Source organism: Nipponia nippon, unplaced genomic scaffold (genome assembly GCF_047370975.1).
Source record: "Nipponia nippon isolate SJK-2023a ecotype South Korea unplaced genomic scaffold, ASM4737097v1 scaffold_12, whole genome shotgun sequence".
In the NCBI taxonomy this organism is placed as follows: Eukaryota; Metazoa; Chordata; class Aves; order Pelecaniformes; family Threskiornithidae; genus Nipponia; species Nipponia nippon.
This window is the reverse complement of record NW_028262313.1, coordinates 6,372,814-6,397,970: the sequence shown is the minus strand read 5'-3', so window position 1 is coordinate 6,397,970 and position 25,157 is coordinate 6,372,814. Positions and strand designations below refer to the sequence as shown.

General features: G+C 39.3%; 1 protein-coding gene across 6 annotated transcripts in view; it reads right to left on the bottom strand.

Moving 5' to 3' along the window:
• TENM1 (teneurin transmembrane protein 1) overlaps positions 1 to 25,157 on the bottom strand; it is a 634,570-nt gene that overhangs the window by 61,448 nt on the left and 547,965 nt on the right. For all 6 annotated transcript variants that reach the window (XM_087748549.1, XM_087748548.1, XM_087748550.1 and 3 more), the window contains 6 exons: positions 20,131 to 20,250; positions 18,125 to 18,386; positions 15,183 to 15,450; positions 9,454 to 9,597; positions 4,452 to 4,701; positions 3,522 to 3,542 (listed from right to left, as the gene is read on the bottom strand). In XM_087748549.1, the coding sequence (XP_087604675.1) occupies positions 3,522 to 3,542; positions 4,452 to 4,701; positions 9,454 to 9,597; positions 15,183 to 15,450; positions 18,125 to 18,386; positions 20,131 to 20,250 (1,065 nt within the window). The remainder of the gene's footprint in view (positions 1 to 3,521; positions 3,543 to 4,451; positions 4,702 to 9,453; positions 9,598 to 15,182; positions 15,451 to 18,124; positions 18,387 to 20,130; positions 20,251 to 25,157) is intronic.

Genomic DNA, 25,157 nt, shown 5'->3' with positions numbered 1-25,157 from the left:
TTCATGCACTGAAGTGCCTTACGGAGATTATAAAATGTTATTTAAAAATATTTACATATGTTAATTAAATGGTGAGGATCATAAATTCTAATCAGAGAACTGGGCTGCATCCTATTAACCAGTAAGACTTCTTGTTTCTTTTTGACTGTAAAGTTAATTTCCAGTTTGAGGAAATTGTCTAAGCACATGGCACACCACGCCAGTGTCCTGAGCCTGGTGAGACTGCAGTTTAGTGCTGATTATAAAATAAAATCAAAATCCAGATAGGTGTAGATGCTTTAAATCACACAGTTGGTTATTGAAATGGTGGGAGGCAGGCACAGGCAGAGTGGTGGCCAATGCCTGGCAGAGTGTTTTGGTGCTCAGACAGTATTTCTACCGCTGCCATGTTTCCCTGGAGGGAGGAGATTTCTGACAGGCGGCTGGGCAAGACACTGCTCGCATCCCCTGTAACTCCACATGGGGCTTTCCTATCCGCTCTGCAGATTAAAAAGATTGTGAAATCTCTATTTTTTTTTTTTTTTTCCCCTTAGAGAGACATCTTATTAACATTGGTACAACTAACTAACACTTAAGATGCTGCAACAAAGTTAGGAAACGAGTTACTCCTCTCAACTTTGCTAGTTTTGTTTGTGGTGGGTTTGACAATGCTCGGCGTACAGCTCCTTCTGCAGGGCCGGGTTTTCATGCCACAACAAGCCAGGAAAGCAAGAAGCTAGATAAAACAGAACTGAAGAACTGGCAGAAGCTCCAGGACAGATATGTAATGTCTGAGATGATACTGACTTTATTTTACTGATTTGATTTCTGGTTGATGGAGCCTCTTTAAGTATGAAGTTTTTGCTTGGCTGAGGCAGATAACTAAGCTGTATTAATCATCTATTAGACAGTTCTACCTTACTGAGCAATGTTGCAAAACAATGTAAAAATTACTTGCCAATATCTTTTATTAATTTAGCAATCTACTGAGAAAAGAAACTTCTAACAGACGATCAGCTGAAATCTTATTTCCATTTATAAGTGATAAGGCTAATGCTGTACCATGATAAATGTGATAGAGCTTGGGCCTATTTCTCTCAGTTCTCATTCTCCATCCAAAACCAGACAGAAAGTACTCAGCATCTCTGAGGACTGGGCCCCAAGCTAGGCTAGCTTAAAGCTGACCTTAGTCATAAACATCTATAAAAGGCAGAAGGGGGAAATATAAGGAAAGAGACTACCACAATTGGGGAACAGATGTGAAACCCAGCCCAAGGAAACACAGGGAATAGAAGACAGTGGTATGATGAAATGTGAGTAAGAGGATGAGCTAAAAGCAATTAATGCCGAATTATGTATCACCAGTATTATAAAATTTTGTTTGTTGAAAACATTAAGAATCATTTGTGCTCTCTGGAGTGAGCTCAGAAGAGACCGGCCAGCCAAAAGATGACTTTTTAATGAAATACTTCTGTGGAAAAAATTGCAAGGAGAATTCTAGATGTTAAATAAACATATTGTTCATCATGCAGAAATTGCAGAGAACCAGGGGTCATTATATACTCTCCTTGTAGACACGTTTTCTGTCATCCTTGTCATTACATTTAATAGACCGGCTGTTAGAAAACTCTTGATGTTTACGCTTAAAGCCTTGCATACTAAAATGTTTAAATTTAAAGAGTATTAGTAAAAAATGGAACAAAATCAAATACTCGCTATCATTGCAGAAGTTTGCAATCAAATCTAAATCTGAGTTTATTTAAATTATCCTATTAAAAACTATATCAAGTAGACTAGGATTTACAATGAATCTTTCCAGAACGAGTTATTACTATCCTGTAGCAAAATTCTTCCCTGTAACCTCAAAGCCTAGTTTCCATTTTTACCAGTCATTAAACAGCTTTGTTATTTCTTATTAAAATCTTGACAAGAAAAACAAATGGGATAAGTTGTTTTTAACCAGTCAAAAATAAGATCAGTGGCCTTCTCTGTTTACTGGCCTCCAAACTCTATCCCTTTTTCCACAGTATTTTCTTTGTCCTGGTAAAAAGAACCCTTTTTCCCTGCTCTTTTGGAGACCAGAAGTTGTGTTGAGGAACTGGATTTTAAGTCTTTTCCTGCTTGGACTGTCATGAGCCTCTGACACCTTTAAGTTGCTTCCACACGTTTCTTTGAGCATCCTAGAAATTTCCGCCATGCCTATGGCCTTTACAGCCTCAAGAGGCTGGCATACAGCGGGACTGCTGAGTGCTCCCCCATAACCTCAAAGACGACATTGACTTCAAGTGATTTCCTCCAATTTTCCACAGATTTCACTTGGACAGAACACTGACAGCGGCAATTATTCTTGTAATTAGTAGTACTTGAGTATCATCACAAGTTGATTTAATTAAGGTTTAAGTTCACCTCAAGAAACTAGTACTAGTGAGCAGGTATTAAAAAAATTCTACTTTACAAAATAAACCTGTGAATTTAAAACCTGATTCATATTCTGAATGCATTACAGAGTTAATAAGTTCAATTTGCTGCTTTAGTTTATAAAGATACTGGTCAGTTTAGCATGAAGGCAAATGGAAACAATCCTTCAGTTAAAAAATGGAACCTTGCATTTACCAACTGGGAATTATTCTTTCTTTTTAAGTTTTCATTGTAAAATATGAGAGATGTGACATCGTCTGTAAGCAGGCTGGCAAATAATCTATAGTATTCAACAGCATTCTTGTGGCTAAAGCCAGTAATTCCAACCATTCATCCTGCAAACACACGTTCAGTGCACAGTCCGCTTCCTACTATGCCAAGAAGTTATCAGCTTGGGTTGTACCAGTGCTGGTTTATTTATCTCATTTAAGTACTGAAATGCTAGGAAGTTTGCTTCTAAGGACAGGGTGCCTTGGTGCCTTGCTATCTCTTTCTAGCCTGCAATGTCATTTCTGCAGCTGGATTGTTATAACCAACTCCCTCACTGTCTGTCGCAGAAGCCTAACGTACATCGTTCATTCTTTTAAAGAAATCCTTACATTGCAATGCCAAAATGCTACCTGGAAAGGGGGGATGCCACTTACTTTTGCTTTAGCTGGAGAAGCAAGGACTGAGCTGTGACACGGCGTCCTCAGCTCTGGGGCCTGCTGTGCGCTCTCTGTGGCAGATTTTAAAGTTCATAGTATCCTAGAACCACTAAAGCACAGTCCTCTTGTGTGACTCTGAAGCCTTTATTTATTATTTCTTTGTTGCTAAAACTCCAGTTTCCTTGGCTGGTTCTATCTATGATCATTCACACATCACGTGAAATGAATATGACAGCTATGAAATGCATTCACAGCTTTTGGGTTTAAACCTCTCCATCTCTGCTTGCTGATTTTTAGAGGGAGACTTGATCCCTTCAGAGGGAACAAATCAAACCTTCTTTATTATAAACAATAGTGAATTTGATTAACACTTATATTTATTAAATTCAGAGTGTTTGTCTGTAACCAGACTTCTCAAAGGACTTTTGTAAGACTCTTTCCTCGAACATGGTTCACATATTACTGTGATTTGCTTACCTGTGTCTTGTGTCTCTGTTCCTAGTAAGACAGGCAAGTTCAGGTTTAAAAAAAAGAAAAAGACAAGAACTGTTAGTCCTCAACAAAACTGCATTCTTTGCCTGACTGCTCACAAAGCTGTATCCCAATAACAAACCATTGTTTATCCTGTTCCTCGGTATTATTTCTTTCTCTCAAACCGCTTCCTTTCCACCGCCTGCACATTGTCAAGTCAATTCTGAACAATGAGCACACATCATCATCGCCAGCAATGCTAGCTAGTTGGAGATTCATGGGTGTTAAGTAAGAGAAATTTAGTGTACCAGTGTCCAAAGTCTTTCCTGCCTTCCGCTCTGGCCCTGAAAGGGAATGGGAAGCTGGAATCATAATTACGCGGGAGTCGTTAATGGTGGCACAGGTCCAGCCTGTGACATGTCAGTCTGCAATGCCAGCTTTGCTCTTGTCTGCTTAAACACAGTCATATCCTCTGTTACAGATGAGGAACAATTTAATTGTATTCATTTTAAACGTGGTAAGTCTATCTTCAGCCATAATGCTGTGACCTGACATGATACTGCACATATTTGGTATTGAATCATGGGGTTTTCTTCAACAATACACTTTGTGGAATATCTTAACTTTTTTGAGAAAATGTATGAAAAACCTCACAGGAACAAAAATTAGCTCTATTAATTCTGCACTTTGTAGAAATTCATGACATGAAACCTGCTCTAAAGGCCACTTAAGGTGCCCTTTTTAACTGATGACTTTAAAGTAAGCATAAGTTTTCTGATGAGTTTGTTTGACAGTCAATGAGACATATGCTCACGAGGCAATTAAATGTGGCTGCTTCTTTAAGTCACAAGTGAAAAAAGGCTCACTGTAGCTTTCATAGGCATATCACAGCCAGGATAATGAACACCAGTCAGAGAAAGCTAATTATTTTTTTACCTTAATTCTAATATGCCAATCGAGTTTCCAGAGGGAAAGATCCGTCTGACAAAATTGAAGTCACCAACATACACGCTACCATCGGGCCCAGAAGCAAGAGCAACCGGGGCAAAGAGTTTGCTGTTGAGTGCAAGACCGTTGCAGTTGGAGCAAGAGACACTCCTCTGGTGTCCGTTGCCCATCACGGTTGAGATGACTGGCGGCTGCTGGGAAATGAACATGTTTTCACCGTTTCCTTTGTGTACAATTCCTAAGGGAACGGGGAGGGCAGAAAACAGAAACAAAAAAAGCAATTGTATAGCATTTAAACTATGCCGCAGTTTTGGATTATGCAGTCCTCGAGAAAAATCAGATTACCAAACCAGCAACAAACATTGGATCTTTTAAAAACTGTCACAGGGTTTCGCTAATCTCTTCCAATTTTGTTCAGTCCCAAGCTTCACCATCACCATTTTGTCGATTAGTGGTTAGTGGCTATTTTAAAAGCCAACATCATGAGGAGAACTCATGGTTGGTTAATGCTCTAACAAATTGACTGTTAATTGCAGTGCTATCTGATTTCTTGGGGATTACTACTTTAATATTCATTTTATTCATAAATTTTTATTAGGTGGCAGAGGAATTTCTTAGGCAGTTTGAATATTTAATTAAAGGAGATTAATAGCAGGACTACCATGCTTTTTTCACGAAAGAGCACTGAGTGGCAGTACAAAATCAATATTCAAATTTAAATGCAAGTCCTTCATGGTATATAAAAATGGTGTCAAGTGCAGCAAAGCCAAGTTAAGAGTCAAGGAGCAATTCTGAGGCACAAGTGAATTTCTTACCAGCAAGAATATATTAAGCTCTGCCATAAAGTTTAAAACAACTTTGCAGTGCGTCAGTATTTTAGCACTGCTCTGCAGTGTATGTTGTTGAAAGTCTTCCCGATTACTATCCCAACTGGTGATACCAGAACCAGTACAAACGTGTATTTTACCAAGCTGATAGCTGTAGTGTTTATTTTAAATAACAATGTGGTAATACAGTTAAGAAGTACCTTTAAAATGACATGTTATTGTAAGATTTTGGCTATTTCTGAATGGAAGACAGGCATTCTCTCAGACCACAGTCCAGAATCTCTTATTTCCTTTGGAAAGCCCAGGACTTCCTCAGAAAAGTGGCACAATTAAAGGAATAAACACAAGGGAATATACTTTCTGGAGGACTCTCACACTGGGAAATGAGCATATTCTAGATATTGCAGGAAGAACGTGTCGAGACATGTCCCGAGTTTTCCCAAAGTACGGCAAGTGTATTTACCCACTGTCTCTACCAACTTTTGTTAACGTACTCTTTTGTGGCCTTCAGGTAAGTCTGAAGCTAAAATTCTCCTTGGAAATTACTGAGTCTTGCCATAGCTATTTTGAAGGGAATTATATTTAAAAAAAAAAATTCTGAACAATAGAGGACAGAATACATATATTTGTTTGAATGTTGGCTTAAAAAAATCATCTTGGAAATAGGCCAGTAAAATTAATGGCAATATCCTCCCTTACGCACCGGATAAAAATACTAGTAAATGAAGATGCTGCCCTTTGTCTGAAATTAACAATGTAAAGGTAATCTTTCAACGGCCTCATACAAATGCCAGTAAATAATTAGGGCTCTGGAGAATATGTTTTGCTGTCAATAAATGTAAGCATGTGCTTAATTTCAGACTTCCGAGCTGCTGCTTTAATTTTAGTCGGTGCTGTGTTGCACTGGGGCCGAAATTACCGTAAAGCATAAAGTCTCCGTAAAATTATTCCTCCTTCCCCCAGATAAATAAAAATGGAATCAATACACTTGCCCATCAGAAGAAAAATCTAATTCAAAGAATACTCTGAAAAATCGGTTAATAGCACATTCATTCGTATTCATGAGATAGAGGTGTCTTTAAAAGGACTCTATACAGGAACTAGTATTTATGGTATGTGTTCTCTTCTTGATTATGAGAAATGCCCTGAAGATCTTCCAAACTGACCAACACCTTTGTGTTAGAAAACATTAAACTCTAATCATGTCACAAATTAGGAGTCATCGAACCTCTAAACTGGAGGGGAAAAAAATAGTGGGAAAAGAAGGGTTTAGTATAGCTGGGAACAAGATGTGAGCCTTTGTTAACCTAACAGCTGTATTGATGCAAAACTGTATACATTTAAAAAGCTTGAGTTTCCAGTGACAGCCACGCTGGAACAATATGTTATTTCACATCTATGCTGCTGGAATTGGACAGCTTTCTTTCTTTCTTTCTTTTTTTAAAGATAATTGCATCAGGCAACAGAACACACTTTTTACTTGCTATGGTTTCTGCGTGTTAATACTTGTACCTCCACAGCTTAGACTGTGCTATGAAGTGCAATTCTGTAAAATTGCATCTAATTATTTTTACAACTTTTCTGTTGTACTTAGTTTATTTGGTAACATCTCTAAAATGAATAGCCTTTATGGGGAGGGAGGTAAGCATATGCACCCTGTCTCTGCGTGGGAACACTGGGCACGGCAGCAGACCTGCTGGAAGACAAGGCTTAGTGGCCGAAGTCAGATATAAGCTCTTCAGGACTAGTTAACTAATCAAGCAAAGTGCTTCTAGTTTTAGTTTGAAAACAAAATTGTAATTTCCAACAGAGAATTTTTAGAAAGACATTTATGTTGTATTCTAATGCTATTTCTGTAGTTAATCCAGTGACAGTGTTTCAAAAATAGATGCAAGTTTCATGCTTCTAAAAAGAGCAGCTCCTCATACGTACAGAGGGAATGCTTTCATTAAGTGAAAAATCTCTATATATTCATACTCGAGAAGGCTACTCATGCTTTTTGTTTCACTCATGGTGGCATGGAGATGTCTGAAATGGGTAATTCTAAGTTTGAATCACATTCTTGTCCCTATTTAAAGTACATTTTATATATCTGAAATGGAATAGCAGTTCACTAGTTTCTAGATAAAACCAGAAGCACGCTTGTTATTTTTATCCTTTTGGTTAACACAGTTCATCATTTGGTTTTGCGGCTTTAATACAAGCCTACAGGCTGCTCTGTTAGGTGTGCGCTAGCTACGGTATGGTAATTGTATTTCTGCTCGTAACGGCTTCTCTAGTTGCTATCTACGAGCCAGGTGTGCATGCTTAAAGCCCATTATAATCACAAGGAACATCTGAGACATCCCTGAGCTCTGGCTGGGCTTTGTCATCCTCACTGGAGATGCTCTCACATCCAAACTATAAACAGAAGAGACCCACTGATTTCAAGCCAGACATGCTTACACCCTCCCCTCCCCAGACTGTGTCTTTGTAAGTAATGGATAAAGATGTTTAGCAGCTTCCCCCTGACTACAGCCTTGATCCTGCCCAGCACGGCGGGAACATGGGAGGAAGAGGAGCAGGTAGAGGAGCTGCACATTCCCCCATCCTTGTTATTGGGTTGGGGTAGCGGGCACAGCCCAGGTGATTTCAGAGGCGGTGGCGCATGGCTGACAGGTCCGTGCTCTCTGGCGTTCTCAGCCACACAGCTGAGATGGGGCCAGGAAGCAATTTGTCACCATATACCCTGTGTGCAGGAAAGCAATGATGTAGCCCGGCTCAGATTATAATTGTATACTTTACAAAATCTCAGAACATGTTAGTGCCTATGTATGGGGTGAATTATAGTAGTAACCACTGCGGTTAGAAGATGGTCATATAAATTGGAGTTACTGCCAGCAATTTAGTCTTGAAATTAAACTATGCAAGTGGTAAATTGGCACTAAGGAGTAGACTATGGGGCTCACAGTTGGGGGCTGAGCTGACTGAGGTCAGATGTCTCTTTGTGTTAAATGTCAATAGCTGGCATTTAAAAGAGACAATCTATACAAACCAATAAGACAGGGTATGAAAGAACCGCTGTTTAAAATGTCAAACTATTTTAAATCAAAACAGAAATCCAGATAATTTACAAACTAAATCTGACCTTTTGTATTTGGAATATTTATACGGTAGCTGCGCATTCAACAACAGAACTTGTAAAAACCTGACAGCCATACATCTGTGCATGAATCTTCATTAACAGAAGTTTGCAGATGGAAATAGATTTTAGTGGACAGACTCTCAGCCGGAGCAAATTGAGAGAACGCTACTGAATCCAATACTCTGCTGATGTACAGGTGCTGAAATCTCACCCCAAGTTTCTCCTTCCCCGGACAGTAAGATATCTCTCTATTGGCAAAACCATATTTTTCTAGTTACCATAATTTATCTACAAGTATTGTTTTAATAATCTCACTAATTCCTGATTATAGATGTTAAGGAAGGAAAAGAAAACCCCCAGGAACAAAACAAAAGCAATGAGAAAAACAGAGTCAAGTCTCCATGCTTGAAGAATCGCTATGCAGGGTTAATGTTATGACACCAAAAGCATTTACAGGGTTTTTTTTTTTTGTGTTTTTTTTTTTTTTTTTTCTAATGCTTCGAAAGGTGCTGGATTGCTCGTCCTGAAGAGTAACTCCACAGAGTGGGCAGCCACAAAAGCTTCTGCATACCGGCCTGGGAGGGTGGCTTTGGAAGTGCCACCTCTTGCTCAGCCGGTCTGTTTTCCTGCACGGTTTGTCTCCCTGCTGCTGTGATGCTACTAACTGATGTTAGGATGAATTACAGGTGTAGGCACTTCACTGAGAATATAACACACTATAAACTCACCTAAAAGGTGGTACTTCTATACCAACAGTGTGAGAATGAACCTAAATTAGCACGCCCTTTTTCCATCCAAATAACCACAATGTATAAGTGATCACAAGAGTTAGTGATATTAGTGTTTAACGCCTGGGAACCAGAACATTAAAAGTATCCTTTCAGGTGGCATTTACAGTTCAGTTCTCTCTAAATGAGGGTGCACATTCAAACAAGGAGGATTACACATTAGGAAGTGTAATGCTTAAAATCTGAACAATTAATTCCTTTAAAATTTGTATTCTTCTTCTGCACGGCCAGTTAATAAAGGAAGGACTTACCGCTTTGTGGATTTAATACATGGTGTTTGTTTATAGACCAGCCTCCCAGATTTGAAGCATCCATTTCAAAGCCTTGAAGGATTACTGTTCTCTTCTCCCACAGAATAAAATCAGGACATGTTTCATATTCATATCCCACCGACACTGCAAACAAATAATTAAAGATCTATCAGTCTACCTTTTCCTCTGTGAACTACTACGTAATTTTTCATTCCAGGTTTTGATATTCATCTGTCAAGTAATGATGCCACTAATTTTCCTCTGCCGGATTGCTATTGTCGAATGGTATTTTTTTTAAAAAGGGTTTTAAGAGATTAGTACGTTATTACAGCTATAGTTACTACTGTGTCAAAGCAGAAAATTTTCTGTTGTATCAGTTATGGATTTCTTAAGAGTCTGAATCTCCTCCAGTGACTCCTGACTTGACTGCTTATTGCATTTCTGCTAATTACCTGACTAACAGCTTAAATAGGAAAAAAAACCCCAACATGTTAAAACAAACTGGTTTTAATTTGTTTGCTAATTGTAAAAACTATAGTTAGGCAGAAATGGATTGCCAAGCTGAAAATTTCTAGAATTAAACATTTATCTTTACAGGCTTGCAGATCACATGGCTCACCTCTGCAGCTGGCCGAAATACCTGCTGAAAATCTCAGATTTGCCTAAGGATGGTGGTTTTTGGGGATGCTCAAACTGACCAAAATATCTGCCCTTTATTACTTCAGTAAAACAAAAAAACCTCTTCAAAATTTAATTTTGGTATCTCTAATATACCAACTTTTTTAAAAAAAGTTATTTATCTCCTCTAGTTAACTTTTTTAGATTTCAGTGCAACTCATTCGTAAAGGAAGAATGTTATTTTGACACCAAATCCCAAAATTTAATCTAGGAAATATTGAGATAGTTCAGCCTTTCCAAAATAAAAACGTCTCTGAAAATATTTTAATATACAAAATAAAAAAAAAATTAAAACCCACAGTTTTCTGACATTTTCAATATTTTCTTCTCACTTTTTCTATGTAGCAGCTTTAGGTACATTTACTTGAACCATAAATAGTTTTAATACCATCCATTACTGGATGCAATCAAAATATTTTGACCAGCTATAGCAGGGAGCATTTGTGTTTGTAAGATAAATGTTCTACGGCAAACCGAGAGCTGTTCCTTCCAGCAAATTCACTTAGAGCTGCTTCATCATTTTAGCAGAAAGAACCTGTTTTTGCAGCTAAACTCTGACTTGTAAAAATTGCATCTCCTTAAGTACTGTAAATATTGTACGTTTCAAACATTATAGGTTTCAGTCTGAGGGTCCAGCAGCCACTCTGTCCAATTTTTCTGTACAGGAGCTCTTACGGCTAACATCAGCAATGTTTCTGGGTAACTCCTTGGGCTGAGTGCCCAGCTGTGGGCATGGAGCTTCTTCCAGAACAGCCACGTCCTGTGCTGGGATGAGCCATCAAGGGTCAGTAACCGAACATGCAATTTTCTAGCTGTTAATGGAGAGAGAAGATAAAGGGCAGATTTTTCCTATGAAGCAACCTCACGCTTGCCACCTACACGTTAGCATCTTTACTCCATTCATGCACTTAACACCTTCAAACCTGGGTCAGATGTGCATACGTGAAAAGAGTAAAGACCGATAGTACAAAGTCACTCAGCCTTGCTCAGTGAACCATTGCAGACCCACAGGACAGTTCATCAGCTGCTGTAAGGCACCATGCTGATATCTGGGTCAAGGGAGGTATGACAATTTACACCATCTGAGAATCTGTGCCAATGGACCCACAGTGGCACATTTACCAGGACTGCAGCTAACGCTGTAAAGCATCTGCTATTCCCTGCCTGCAGCTGATATTGCTGAGCTGCCAAATACCCTCTCGAGGTTATCAGGCCCTTTCTTAAAAGTTCACTGTTCCCTGCTGTCATAGCTATTGTGTGTAGCTGCCTTTTTGTCCCTTCTCATCAGTGAGAGACACGTGGGCACACGCTCACTTCATGTACATCTACAACTGTCTTTCTATCTATGCTTACACATATTTATGAAAGAAGTCTATGCTCCAAAAATGAGTATCTGTGTAATCTTAAAGCAGGGTCTCCTGAAACATCTAGCTGGAGGTACTGATGTACCATTCATGAAAATTTCCTATTAACCGTTCTGCGTGCAAACTAATCAAGGCGAAGCGTAACAATTGTAAAGTCAACCAAGTGACTGCAGTGCCACTTGAAAAATAAGTATTTTGTTACTGGCAGGTTTTGCAAAATGTAATTTTGGAAGTGAAATGACAATCTCAGTCAGCTTACCCTCATTGTGGGGTCTTATTTTCTGGTCAAATTTATTTATAGCCCTTTTTTGAGGTGACTGAGATTTCACTGCATGAAGGAGAACTGTAGTGACCATGTTTTTTGGACGCTAACAGCCAGCAAGTACAGTTCTTTGCAGTCTCAGAATGGATTTCATAAGATTTACTAAAATCATCTCTACCAAAAATCTATTCTTTTCGTATAACTATTTAGAAGAATGAACAATAATTTGTTAGTAGTGCCAGCGTATCACAGTTTAAGGGCTGTTGCCAAAATACAGGTAAGAAAAGACGATTAAACAGGACAGTAACCTCTACTTCAACCTCTCCTGAAGTATTTGTACTTATCAGCATCCTACTTCTTTGAACAACGAATATAACGAAGTCAACGAAAGTAACAAGCAGAGTAATAAACAGAGAAGACCTAAGATGATTCTGCCTGAGAGCTGGTTTCTGTTCACACCCAGAAGGGTCAGTCCTTGCACACCACTTCATGCTGCTGTGTGGGATGCAAGGGCTTGCAGGAGTAAGACTGAGCATGTATGGAGTTATAAAGGAGCATTTATTGAGGTTTCTACTAAAATCCTTTCTTTTCCTATGTTAAATTACAAGGGGACATAGACTTTACCACCAAGGTTTTGCGTGTCAACATCCACCTGATGTTTTTTTTATTCAGAACAAAAAATGTTACTTTATCAATCATCTCAGTTGTTACTCCGAGAAGAGAAAATAGCCTCTTGTTAGGGACTTGGGGACTACACAAACACCAGCAAACATTTCTCCAAAAAATTTAAACAGAACCACTTGTGTGTGAAAATATGCTCAGAAAGTCTTCTTTTCTGTAACTGGTTATGTGATCATTGCTGTCAATAACCCTGAAGAAAAATAAAGATGTTTATAGTATTTATAAAACCAAAAGCAGATGGTTATATTCCTGAGTTCCAGAACTTCAACCTGCTGCAATTTAATTTAATTAAAATGAAAACTGAACAGAATGCAGTATTAAATATTGGTAATATACTGGCAGAGGAAATTATTTTGACAAAAATTCATGTAATGGATGCAGATAAAGGTCCCTGAGTACTACAGTGTGTCAAATTAAATAAAGCTTTATTGGAATCTAACAAAGCATGCTAGCACTTAAAATATAAAGATTTTTGCTCCTATTTTGCAAGAAGCATAATTAACCTAAGCTTTAAGAAAAAGAAAAAAAATTAAGCACCAATTAAATAATTTAAAAGTTGTTATCCAGCACTATTGCATAAGCTTTATTCATATTTAAACGTATTACGCTCATCTACTTCTAATTTGGGAATCTGTAACTACAGTATCATTTCATAAGATGTTATATATTTGATTTAAATTGTTTTAAGGTCCAGATATGTACTAGACTTCACGCTCATCAGAAGACTCTTAAATGATGCAGGGGAACAGGCATACTCAACTGTTCCCTCTCAAACCCGTTACTGTTACCGTGTAGTGACAGCCTCTGAACACAGGGCACTTGTAGCCGTGCCGAGGAAAGCCCCAGGTGGCACCCGTGACCAATCTGGGCCTGCCTGATCACCCACGGGAGAGCCAAAGGGCACACTGGCATTTTTTTTTCATTTCTGGATTTGCACAAATATGTGCAAGTGAAGCCAACAACCCAATTAATGCCTTCCCTCACTGCAAAACAGTAGCAGGAATCGATATCTGCAATGGGCTAACAAGGAGGTTTTACGAGACAGAGGGGCCAAAAAGGGGACTCCTGCTCCCCACCATGGCCATACCTGGGACGTTCAGAGCCCTCTCTGGTGTCAGTACTAGCACCTGACCAGCACCTGACCAACCCCTTGGAAAAGTTGTCCAACCTTCTGCAGATGTGGGCCAGATGTGGTAGATCAGATGCAGATACGATGATGCAGCACTTCAGGACACCTTGCACTAAGGGTGGAGCTTTGATCACTTTAGGCCAATGTAATGTGCGAGCTACAGCTGGAATGAGAAGCCCTGCGCTTTTGCACTAGCATTCATAGCAGAACAGGAAACTAATGAAGCTGAAAATTTATCACTTATTTTCTGGTGGCTTCGTTTTCAGCTGAATTTGTTCCTGATCTGGCTCATTTCACGATCAAATGCGTGTGAGTGGTGGCCCAGGGGTAAGGAGAGAACATGGGAACGTCCCTTTTGGCAACAGCCTGCAGTTGTATCTGTTGAAGCAGACTGTGGGACCACAGCCCTAGAATAAGCTCCTTGTTTTCTGATGTATTCCTATGTGCATCGCCTGATGTAAATCATAGACCGTATTTTGGTCTCGTAACCCTTTGTGGACACCAGTGGCTACGTCTGCATCATTCTCTAAGTAGAAATGACTAGGAAAGTGCTATAATCCTCCTTGCTCCCATCGCCTCACCACGCAGCTGCCTCCCAGCCTGCCTGGCAGGGAGCACACGAGACCACAGGCACGCACTAGATGCGCTGGGAGTTGCAGGGCTTGCACAGCCTGCACGGCACCTTTTGGCTTTGCACGGGCCCATTTGTAGGCACATTGGCTGTATGGACAACACAGCAGGTCCTGAAGGGAGCTTCTGGCTGCCCCTCAGAACAGCATTTTCCTGTATGGAATGAGGTATATTCCTTGCAAGGGTAGATGGCTCCGTGCAGCCCTTGCTGTTCTTGTTTTATAGCCTGCTATAATTCCCCTGACTTAAACAGCAAAACAAAACTGCGAAGGAAGTGAATAGGGCTTATTCACAATACTAAGCTTTGCTGGTAAGGTAAATAATCTTAATGCAAAGTATCTATAAGATTAGTCCATTAAGCAACATAACTCCAAATTCAATTAAAAAAATAGCAAGCATTTTAAAAACCAAATTATGAAATTAATGAAAAAACATGGCTGGCTAAATAAAATGTATTTGCACAGATAGCACTTCTGTAGCAATTCTCAGAGTAGCTGCTTGTGCTGCTTGGTAAAGAAAGCCTATGAAACATGATGATTTTTGTATAAACATCTTTAAACAACAAATCAAGAAGTTTTAACTGTTGGGGATGTGAAATGTAGTAAGAAAGGATGCCTAAAAGTTAGAATTTTGTAAACCCTAAATGGAAATGACATTTTAAATGTCACAGCCAAAAAATGACAGAAACAATGACACACCAAAGGTCATATTCAAAGTAACATTCAAAAACAAAGACAGCTGAATATAATGCCGTTAGTACATAACCGTTCTCCGAGGGAAAAAGGGATTTTCAAATTGATTAAATTAGAAAGATGACATTGGAAGAACAAGAAAATAAATTTTCTTAGGAAATCATACAAGTCACTTTAGCTAAAGAGGCATTTGATTTAAAAGAATGTAAGTGCAGCAACAAAATTTATAAGCTGTATTTTCCTGGCTTGATGTGTGTGAGTGCTTTTGCTTACATCAAGGTGATTCTACATACCCATAGCCTCAGCCAGACCAGAAACCTTCTGTCCATATATATCTGTCTTATTCCAGGCAAACGTGTAGACCAAATTGGCTGCAGCAGGAAACCATTTCTGAAGCAGACGTCCTTCAACAGCAACTATCAGATGGACTTTTGTCATTCCGGAAGGGATGGTTGTGTGTGTCAAAATAATGCGCAGCAAAGTTTTATACCCTGGTGTTCGACTGCTGAGATAACTCAGCTTCACAAAACTCGAAGGAATTGGGATTTCCTCCTGGACCACCTTGGAAAAAAACCACATCGTTATATCCATAGCCAAGAAAAATGCAAAATTATAATAACAACAACAGCAGGTGCTTATTTTACATTTCACAATCAGAATGTGAACACAGTACCACTTCAAACACTGATGTCTTCTGTGTTTATTGCAGCAATGCAGTAGCCAGGCATATTACAAAATGTCCAACACCAGAAACTGCTCTGTCAACTTACTGGATGGTGGTCTGGCTATTTTGATAAAGAGCCTCTTCCTCTAACGCGTTGCTGTTATCTACTGAGGAGCAACCACTGTCTCTGTGGACATGCCTATACATATAAGCTCTACAGCTTTACCTTGGCTTTATTATTTGGCTTACTTAACGAGTGTTCTTAACCAGAATGCAATTAAACACTTTTTAAAAACACGCATACACTTTATATATTACATTATGATTTGAAGATACTAACCTGCTTCGGAGGTGATAACTTTAACTTGGGAAGACCTAAGAAAGAAAATAAACCTCCCTGCTAAACCATCTTTTGTGCAGAAGTGCTTGCAGCAAGGCTGAGTTCCAGCAAGAAGGGGCATGGCACACGACGGCACAGCCTAAGAAACCCAACAAGCCAGCTGAGGACACATGGCAGTGAAGACGAAACAGTCTGGGCGTCAGTGTCATCTAGCTAACAGGTAAGTCAGTCCCCTGGCTGTGCAACAGAGTTCAAATCCCATGGTACTGCTGTCAGTGCCGCTGTCTGAATCACTTGGATTAAAGCTGGCTTGGATATGCCCACTGTGGGGTGGTATCAGTTCCTGGCTGCAATGAAGATAAGCCCTCAGCGACTAGAAGGACTGCAAAGACTGCGAGCTTGTAAGGGGAAAAAAAGAAACTTGGCCTTGACCTTTTGAACGATGCGGGCCTTGGAGCTACAAAAAGAGATCTAGCTCTTGTGATCTCCTGAGAGAAAGAAGCTCTCTGGGACAGACTGTGAAGAAGAGCAGGCACGAGAAGAGAGCAGCTTCTTGGAGGATGCCACTGCAGTCACTCAAAAGCCACTGAAAACTAGACTACGCTTAATAAGGTTAACCATTTTAGTGTATTTCCATAACAACAAGCCAACCTGTCACAACGTTAAATTCGTCAAGCTTGGAAAAATACAAACTGTTTTGTTTATATTCCCCAGTTTTGAAATTTTTCTTGTTTAACAATAGATCACTTTCAAAACAATTTTATTTACACATTGCAACAGTATCACTGTCATAGGATTGCTGCAGTACAGCTGGAGGCCTGCCAGCACTTGTCGTTTCGACATATGAAATGTAGCGCTGCCAGGGAAATCCTGCTCCCTTTATTGTTCCTGATTTGCAGTGTTCCCCTTCTTTCCTGCTGACATCCCAGCTGCCCCCTCTGTCATACATCTGACATCTCTTCTCATTTTTTAATAGAAAAGCAGGAAGAAATATTCATGCATTAATACATGCTAATATATCTCCTTCTCCTATTATTCTGGGTTACTTTTTGTTCGTTTCCTAGTACTGTACAATGAAAGTTAACACTCTAAGGACCCTCCAATGACAACAAAAGGACTGGGGCAGTTTTTCTCCGATTAGACTGCATCTTTGGGTACCTTGCTGTTTCAAGAAGACCCAGGAATACCTCATGTGGAGTAATGTGACCCATTTTTTTCTTACTAGTGTGCATCAGTTATTCTTAATTTATGTTCATTAGTTTCACTTAGTATGTTCTGTGAAGCAATACGATGACCATCAACTGGCTGAAACATGATAACGTTTTTAATCGTTATGGAGATGTTTAGACATAATTGAGTTCAATCAGAGGTCTCCTACATGTAGAAGAAAGGCCCTTAATCAGTGGCAACACTTCTATGAGAGAAAAAAAGAAAAGGTCAGAAATATTTATGTCTACTGGTAGCCTCCAAAATATCTTCCAGGCTTGCTGAGTGAAATTAAAAGAGAAGCCAAAAGAGGTCTTACTGCTTGAACTCTAACTGCTCAAACAACATACTAAAAATTATGGGGGTTAACATGATCTGAAACCTGTGCAGTTGTATTTTGTTGGGTGTTCGACTCATACAACCTCTTTTAAGTCCCAAATAAAAGAACAGTTAAATACAAGGTTAATTTGAAATTGCTTCTAAACACTTAAGGGAGTGTCAAGAAAAAAGACGTTTAAATAAAAACAATCCTAAAGATCATGTTAAAATTGGTCTACCTTGGAAAGAAAGTAATAAAACCCAAGAAGCTAAAATATAGCTGGAGATGCCATCATAAAGAACTAGAAGGTGTGAACGGATGAAACATCCCTAGGAGTCTTCAAAGCATCTTGGGTCACGTCTCACATTGATGTATGGAGAAGTTGTACTGCTTATCTGTAACCTCGGAATGGTTTTGTGCACCACTATAAATAAATCAGGATATCAATAATAAATCATGTTAGGACTCCTCACTTTCTTCTACTTGGAGGTAAGAAATAAAGCATGTAAAATATTAACAAAAAATAAAGAAAGAAAAAAAGAGAAAAGCATCTTGTGAAACAGTATTAAAGACATATGCATTGGTGTCATTCTGACAAGTGAATAACATCATAGTTAATTGCTCACTATTCGGTATCATCTTCTAAAATTGTCTAGAACTTGTTCTGCAACTGAACAAATCGTTAACTTGAAAGTCTTTTCATTACCTGTAGCTCTGGAATAACGGTTCCTCTTTCGGGACAGGAGCCTCCAAATGCTGTCAAGGGTGAAGGGAGTACAATCGGATTTGGACTGATAAAACTACTGATGTCACAAGATGGTGTGTCTGACTCTGTTCTTTGCATTACAACTTTGTCTACGATAATAAATCTATTCCAAGGCAACCAAAGTGTCCTTTTTTCAGATATGAAAGGAGATCTGTCAAAAACTAGAGTGACAGAGATGCCTCCAACAGCCACAAGGTCAAAACTGGAAAAGAGAAAACAAAATGCTTTGTTTCTTTTTGTTTTATCATCACATTACCACAACTTTCAATGCATCACAAACAAAAACTTTATGTTGCTCATTACAGCCCTCAATTTACTACGTGAAATCATTCAAGTATACCTTCCCGGCGTCACCTTGGTATTCATGAAGAAGCTTTACTTCTCTGTGCTTTCTCCCTGTATGCATCGATAAGAGGGTACAGTACTTCACTGTTACTTGACCTATCTCCCCTCTATTTATCAACTAGAATCGATACCAACGAGTCATCTGTAACAACAGTGTGGACCCAGTTACTTTGGTTTATATGAAAAGAAATTCCCAGCCCAGAAAAGGGATGCTACTCATAATCTATGCAGGCACAGCATGCCGAATAAGAAGTCTTAAAGCCTGTTAGGCCTTTTCTCTATTAACATATCATTTTCCCTTTCTATAAAAGTAGCAGGAGGAAAAGGTTGAGTACACTGAGCAAGAGACCCCTCTGTGCAGGATATGAAATTTTTTGGGAAAGATGCTGATTAATTGCACTGAGAACTGAATCAGCTCTTGTACGTAAGGCAGGTGATCCTCTGGGAGCTATTGTGAAGAACCTTTGGCACATCTGGGCTGCAAAACAGTGGGACATGGAAGGCACGATATACAGTCTCAATTTCCTGAGTTTCTGACATCCATAGTCAGGCAACACAAGGTAATATGTAAATAGATACTTCACTCTCTGTATTATTGAATGCATCTATTATGGAGGCTTTTGATGGTAACAAACTATGATAAGAAGTCAGACTTAATTATGCATATCTCATCACATTTCCCAAATGACACCGATTACATTCACAGCGAAATACAGGTAGCATATTTTAATGCAACAACTTTATCCAGGCTAGCGTAAAGAGGAAATGATAATTACTAACTCTCAGTAGTGTGATTTGAAAGTCAATAAACTAAGGTAAAATAAATATGCATGCGCCTTACTTTTATAAACTGACAAAGCCAAACAAAAAAAAAAAAATTGTGGAAACAGTGACAAATTACCCTCTTTCCCTGTTGAAAGATAGCTTCTGATTTCTTGTCATTCACAACACAGCCAAGGAATATGAAATCTTAAACTGCCCTTAGCAGCTTAATTCAAGTTCAGGAGCAAATCATGACCCTACCGCAAATGGTTGGCCAACCCTAGAGTGCAATATAGAGCATGAACTCAGCTGTACAAGACTGGGGAAGAGAGGGAAGCCAGCATTGTTCAGGAGTGGCTGTGGAACAGCAATTGAACCATTTTGGCTCTGGAAAGAGTCTGTCCTCACTTTTACTTGTGTGGCTCAGGTGATCAACTGAAGGAGTTAACTTCATTGACACCTCAATAAACTACTTGGAAGATTCACAGTTAACAACAGAAAAAAAAAAAAAAAAGGGAAGACAAGGAATTCTCTGGAAAACCTGACTAGTGAAAATATTTAAATGTCAAGAAGGTGCTGTTACAGCAGTACTGTCACATTTTGACTCCAGGTGTTTGAATGCCACTGTAATCTTGTTGCTGTTCAGGTTTTTTCTTCTTCTCTTTCTTCTTTGGTCTCTTTACCACAGACAGCTCTAACTAAATGTGCTCCCAGAGCAGAGGGCCAGATGCCATCCTCAATCCACACTATGAACAGTGACGTCTATGAAAAGTTTGTACATGAATAGAAGGTGGTAGATGGCCCTAACTACGCAAATCTAAACCAGTGAAAAGTCTGACCTTCCATCTTGTCGACTGATGGTGTATCCATACTCATTGTGGTGCAGAAAACTGACGTTCACTCCAACCAAAGGCGTTCCGTCTATTGCTACCACCTGGCCTCGAATGACACATGCCCGTCTGTAACAAAAAGCGTACAAGACAACACGTGAGAACATCAGGAGGGTGAGAAGGGTGTTGATTTCAGAAACTGGCCCAGACAGACAGAACTATTCTGATACCATTGTGACTGTTGATTTTGTATGAAAATTTAAACAAGTCCAACAGATTGATTTGAAAAACCATTATCTCATGAAGACGACACACAGACTCTTCATGGTGTATTGAGAATATATTTCCATTTCCCGCTATATTTCAGGATACCATTTGTTCTGCCATTGAATAGCACTGCAAAGGTTTCACTGATAGTGCGATTTAGCTTGCTGCAGCTCTAGGGGGTGATGATTTGTGAAAGGGGAGAATGAAACCTCATTCTCTGCTGCTAAGAATAGGGCATCGCTGTCTATTAGAAAAAAGCTGAACTAATCCGATAAGGCAGTAGTGAGACACATGGTCTTCACCGAACTTCAGAAAGTTATATAGGTAAATTCAGGGAGCACCTAATCAAGTGTAACATACATTTTTCTCAATCTCCCATCATATGATATGCCCTTTTAAATTCCCTCTGGGATGTGTTGGACTTGCACCCACTTTCCAGCATAAAAGTCCTCCCATTCCAGTAGAGAGGTTGGAATATGGCAGCACAGCAGAACGCATCAAAGTCAACGGACAGGAAAGTGAACTCATTACTAAGTGGGTCTAATCGGAGGCTAACAGGATCACAGAATCATAGAAAATGAGAGCTGAAAGGAAATACAAGACTTTAGCTTGTCCTTTCCTTTGCCTCAGGTAAGATCAACTATACCTACATTACTCCAGACAGATGCTTGTCTAACTCTATAACCTCACCAAGTAACCCATTCCAATGCTTCTGTATGAGTGCTTTACTCATGGCAAGTTTATCCTACTGTCTAATTTGAATCTTCACTGCTGCCCTTTAAGACCATTACTTTCACCCCAGCCACAGAAATGGTGAAGAAATTACTCTTTTTCTTAGCTTTAGCCTTTTATGTATTGGAAGATGTAAAGGAGACAAGTCTCATCAAGGAGGAGGAATAAGATGTAAAATACCCTCATGGTGCAGATTAGGACCTAGTGGGCTTTTCTAAGGGTTTACACAGCTACAGTCCACTGCAACACCTTTCAGTATTTTGCCCCGTGCCGTCAGGTACGCTACATTAGCATGCCTCCGCTGGCTGAACGGATCCAGGTCTTGGGATCTAATGATACAATTGCACGTATTTCCTGGAACTGTGGTTTCACATAATGAAGTGAACAGTGTATGCAGAAGTCTTTTGATAATGTTAAGGCATTTAGGGTCAAAACCAATAGAATACTTTAAAGGTAACTGGCATTAATTACTCAATATAAACAATAAGCATAAATTTAGACATGGTTATGTTTCTCTCTCAATTTGAAAGTTCATGGTAGACCTCAACAGACACATCCTACCTTTGCACAGTGAATATGTAATCTAATGGAAAAACGTAATAGCTCCTCAGATGAAAGTTATTTAGGAGTCTATATATGAATTTAAAAAATATCTCTTGAGAGATTAGTTGATCATGATCCAATGAAATCATACACACGAATTTGCGACCATAAATTTCTGAAAATTCTGACTTGTGTCATAAGAGCCCATTCTCCAAAGCCACTTGACAGGGCATTAATTTATCATTATGATATCATCAAACCCGCCTGACTATGACCTGAGAAAATGCAGCTGGTAAAAATTAACCCCTTTGCAAGCATGCCATTCACCACAGTTGCTAATACGATGAATTCCATGCTCCCAGGACATCGAAAGATGCTGATTTTCAGCAAAGATGCTGATAAATCCCAGAGGAACGGGAGAGGCTGCGTTACTGCCAGTATGCAAAACAGAGTTCTGATTTACCACCTTTTTGTTTTCTACAATAACTAAGTTGGTTGTGGCCCTATTTGTGGGCAAAACCCGCTGCTCCATTGAAGGCAATCAAGCTCTTGTGTGTCTCAACAGACTCACAAGAGTCACTCAACAGAACAGCCAGGTTCAATTACTCTTTGATTTGTTAGAGCAGAAACTACTGGTTTCTATTGTTTTCTCATATTTCTAACATCAACAGACCTGCCTTTCCTTTTCTAATCCCTTTATTAGTGACCTCCATATATTTACCACACACATTGATCTAAGAGAGAGACCCCCTAAGAGTCATCATTATTCAGTACGTTATTCTGGTACTCCTGTTTGTTCATTCCACACAGACCTGTCTTCTGACTCTACGCTGTCCTCATATTTTATCAAGCACACAGATTTGTGCGATAACAACTCATCAAAGTCTTCATTATTTCATATATAGTCTTTCTTTCCTCTACTCATTCGCTTTACTTCTCATTATTCATAAATAATATTAAGAGACTTATCTTTCAACTTTCTTGCTCCTTTTTTATTCGTCATATTTTACAAGCCACACACATTTACAGTATGCGATAAAGACTCATAAACCTCATTATTCTTCATTTATCTGTACTGAACTGTCTTTGCAATCTTTTAGGTTTTAAATGTTCTAAGCCCGCCTGTGTGTTGCTACATTTGTTCTCATTATTTACTGTCTTTTTATTACCTACTCTAAGTTGAAGACTCTTCTACTCTCTGGCCTCTTCTTGAATTACCAGCACCTACTAAATCTCTGACTAAGTGTTTGATCAGAATTAGTTTTAATTTTTGCATTTACTGCAGGCATGAGAATATTTTTCAGTTACTTTATGGCCAGCACTAATCTCAAAGGCTCGGGGAGGTAACAAGCAATCCCCCACTTTGCAGCAGGTTCTCCCTCCTTTCCCAATGCCCTGACAGCTCAAAAAGCGGACCACCGTGCCCGGAGGCATGCTGGCGTGCAAGTTCCCTGCAGCTTTGCTGCTTGCAGAAGACCTCACTTAATTCCTTTCCTTACCAGAGCTTTAGAGCATGTTCCCTGCAGTGATGTCACTTCATACTCAACTACCACTTCACGCTTCCTTGCTTCAGCATTCACCCTCTTTCCAGATGAGCTGTGGACCTTGCTACCACTCACTGCTTTTCTTAACAGAGAAACCTCTAAAGATCGTTATGCCTCCTCAATGTGCTGTATGTCCCTCTTCTACTCTCAGCCTCTAAGATTTATTCCACACACTTGTGACTGGCCTGCTTTTCTTTCTCTTGGGAGCTAATAACTCATAGTACCTGTCCAACAGTCACCTACTTGCAACGATTGCATAATCTTGGACTAAGGCTGTCCAAGTTGTTTTAACTTGAAAGTAAGTGCAGAAATGTCTTTTCTAATTTGGAGGAGCTGGGAGGGAACATGTCCCTGATAAGCTGCCTTAAGTGTTTTCAAATGCATTAAAAATGTTTCTAGTCCCCTGGCAAGCCGTACTAAATCTGCAACTCCAGAGGGAGCAGTTGGCTTTCTGCGAGAAAGCAGAGATTCCCACGGGTGGCAGGTGTCCTAAAAGAAGTAGGATTTCTCTGTCAGTGCTTCATGGGTCATTCCACGTGTAACTGAGGATCTCAGCTCTGCCGGTTTCAGCTCTCTGCCGTCAGGCAGTTTGTCTGACATCTCTAATTTAAAATATAAATAGAAGTTTAAAATTCTAGATGCATTCTTTCACTACTTGTAAAGCATTTTATTATTCCACCACCATTCTGCCTTGCTCTACTGCTACTTATCTGCTATTTTTTTGCTTTTGTTTTGTGTGTTAAGTTGCCAATATTCTCTGAGCACCTTAGGCTGAGACATTAGGCTCAGATGTGGAACTCTGTCAAACAACTTGTGAATTCGCAAGTGTCACATTACCAGAAGATGTCATTTACTGTATTACATTTCTGATTAAAATCTTCAATCAGAGAAATTAAGCTGAAGGCTAGTAAGGTACATTCATTTCTTCCTGCTGACAATGTTGCTGTAAGCAGCCTTTGAAGGGTAATTAATTCACTACCATACACTGGACCCTTTTTGTAGGCAATTTGCAGTGAGTCAAATAGCTTGCCAGCAGCATGCATTAAAAATACTCAGCAAAGAAACAAGCTAAAAACCTTCCTGAGAACAGAAGTTGATAAAAACATTATAATGTGCTACACCCTGCCACATGCAGTAGGTCAAAACCACTCCTGATGTAAGCAAGTACATTTCCATTTATTCAGAATGTGTCTAATCTGCCTTTCAGCATGTCACAGTTTAAGTTAGGAATTTGTAAAAGCCCAGTACAAATGACATAGCTTTGACATAATAAAAAGCAAAATATGTTTTGAAAACATTTAGCTCCTTAACATTAATTTTGGTGTAGTATCTAGCCATGGCTCAATGCAACACCCTGACTGCATTGTAGAAGCCAAATGTTTAAAAATTAGATCTAAGCTAAAGTCTAAGATGCAAATGCAAAAGGATAATGTCCCAGCTGTTGTGAGAACAACTAATTTTAGTATTTCAGATGATGTTGAAAATGCCAGAACATGGCAGAGACCAAACACTTTCAGTCTGAAGGGCAGAGATAATCTTCACCATTTTTTGATAGCTTTCTCAAATCTATTCAACATCACTTTGGTTTTATCTACAGTGAGATTCATACAAACGTCACCCATATCGGAGTTCCACTGACCTATGGTACAGTAGAACACTGCACAATGTCATTTGAACCGGAAGACTGAAAACACTGGGTAGATGTTTCTTCCTTAATCCTCCTTAATCTCAGAGACTTCTTGCAAAGAAGAAAAAAAAAAAAAAAAGCCAGACAGGGTTTTGCAGAATTTGAGCACCTGTGGGAATGGATGCCAGTGCTCCAAAATAAATGAATGCCACTATTTCATTCAATCCTTCCAACATTTCTTGTTGAACCACCAGTGCTATAAAATAAGTGGCATTGCAGGCAGCCAGGAGTTAATATCAACTGCCTGGAGACAACCTTTTCAG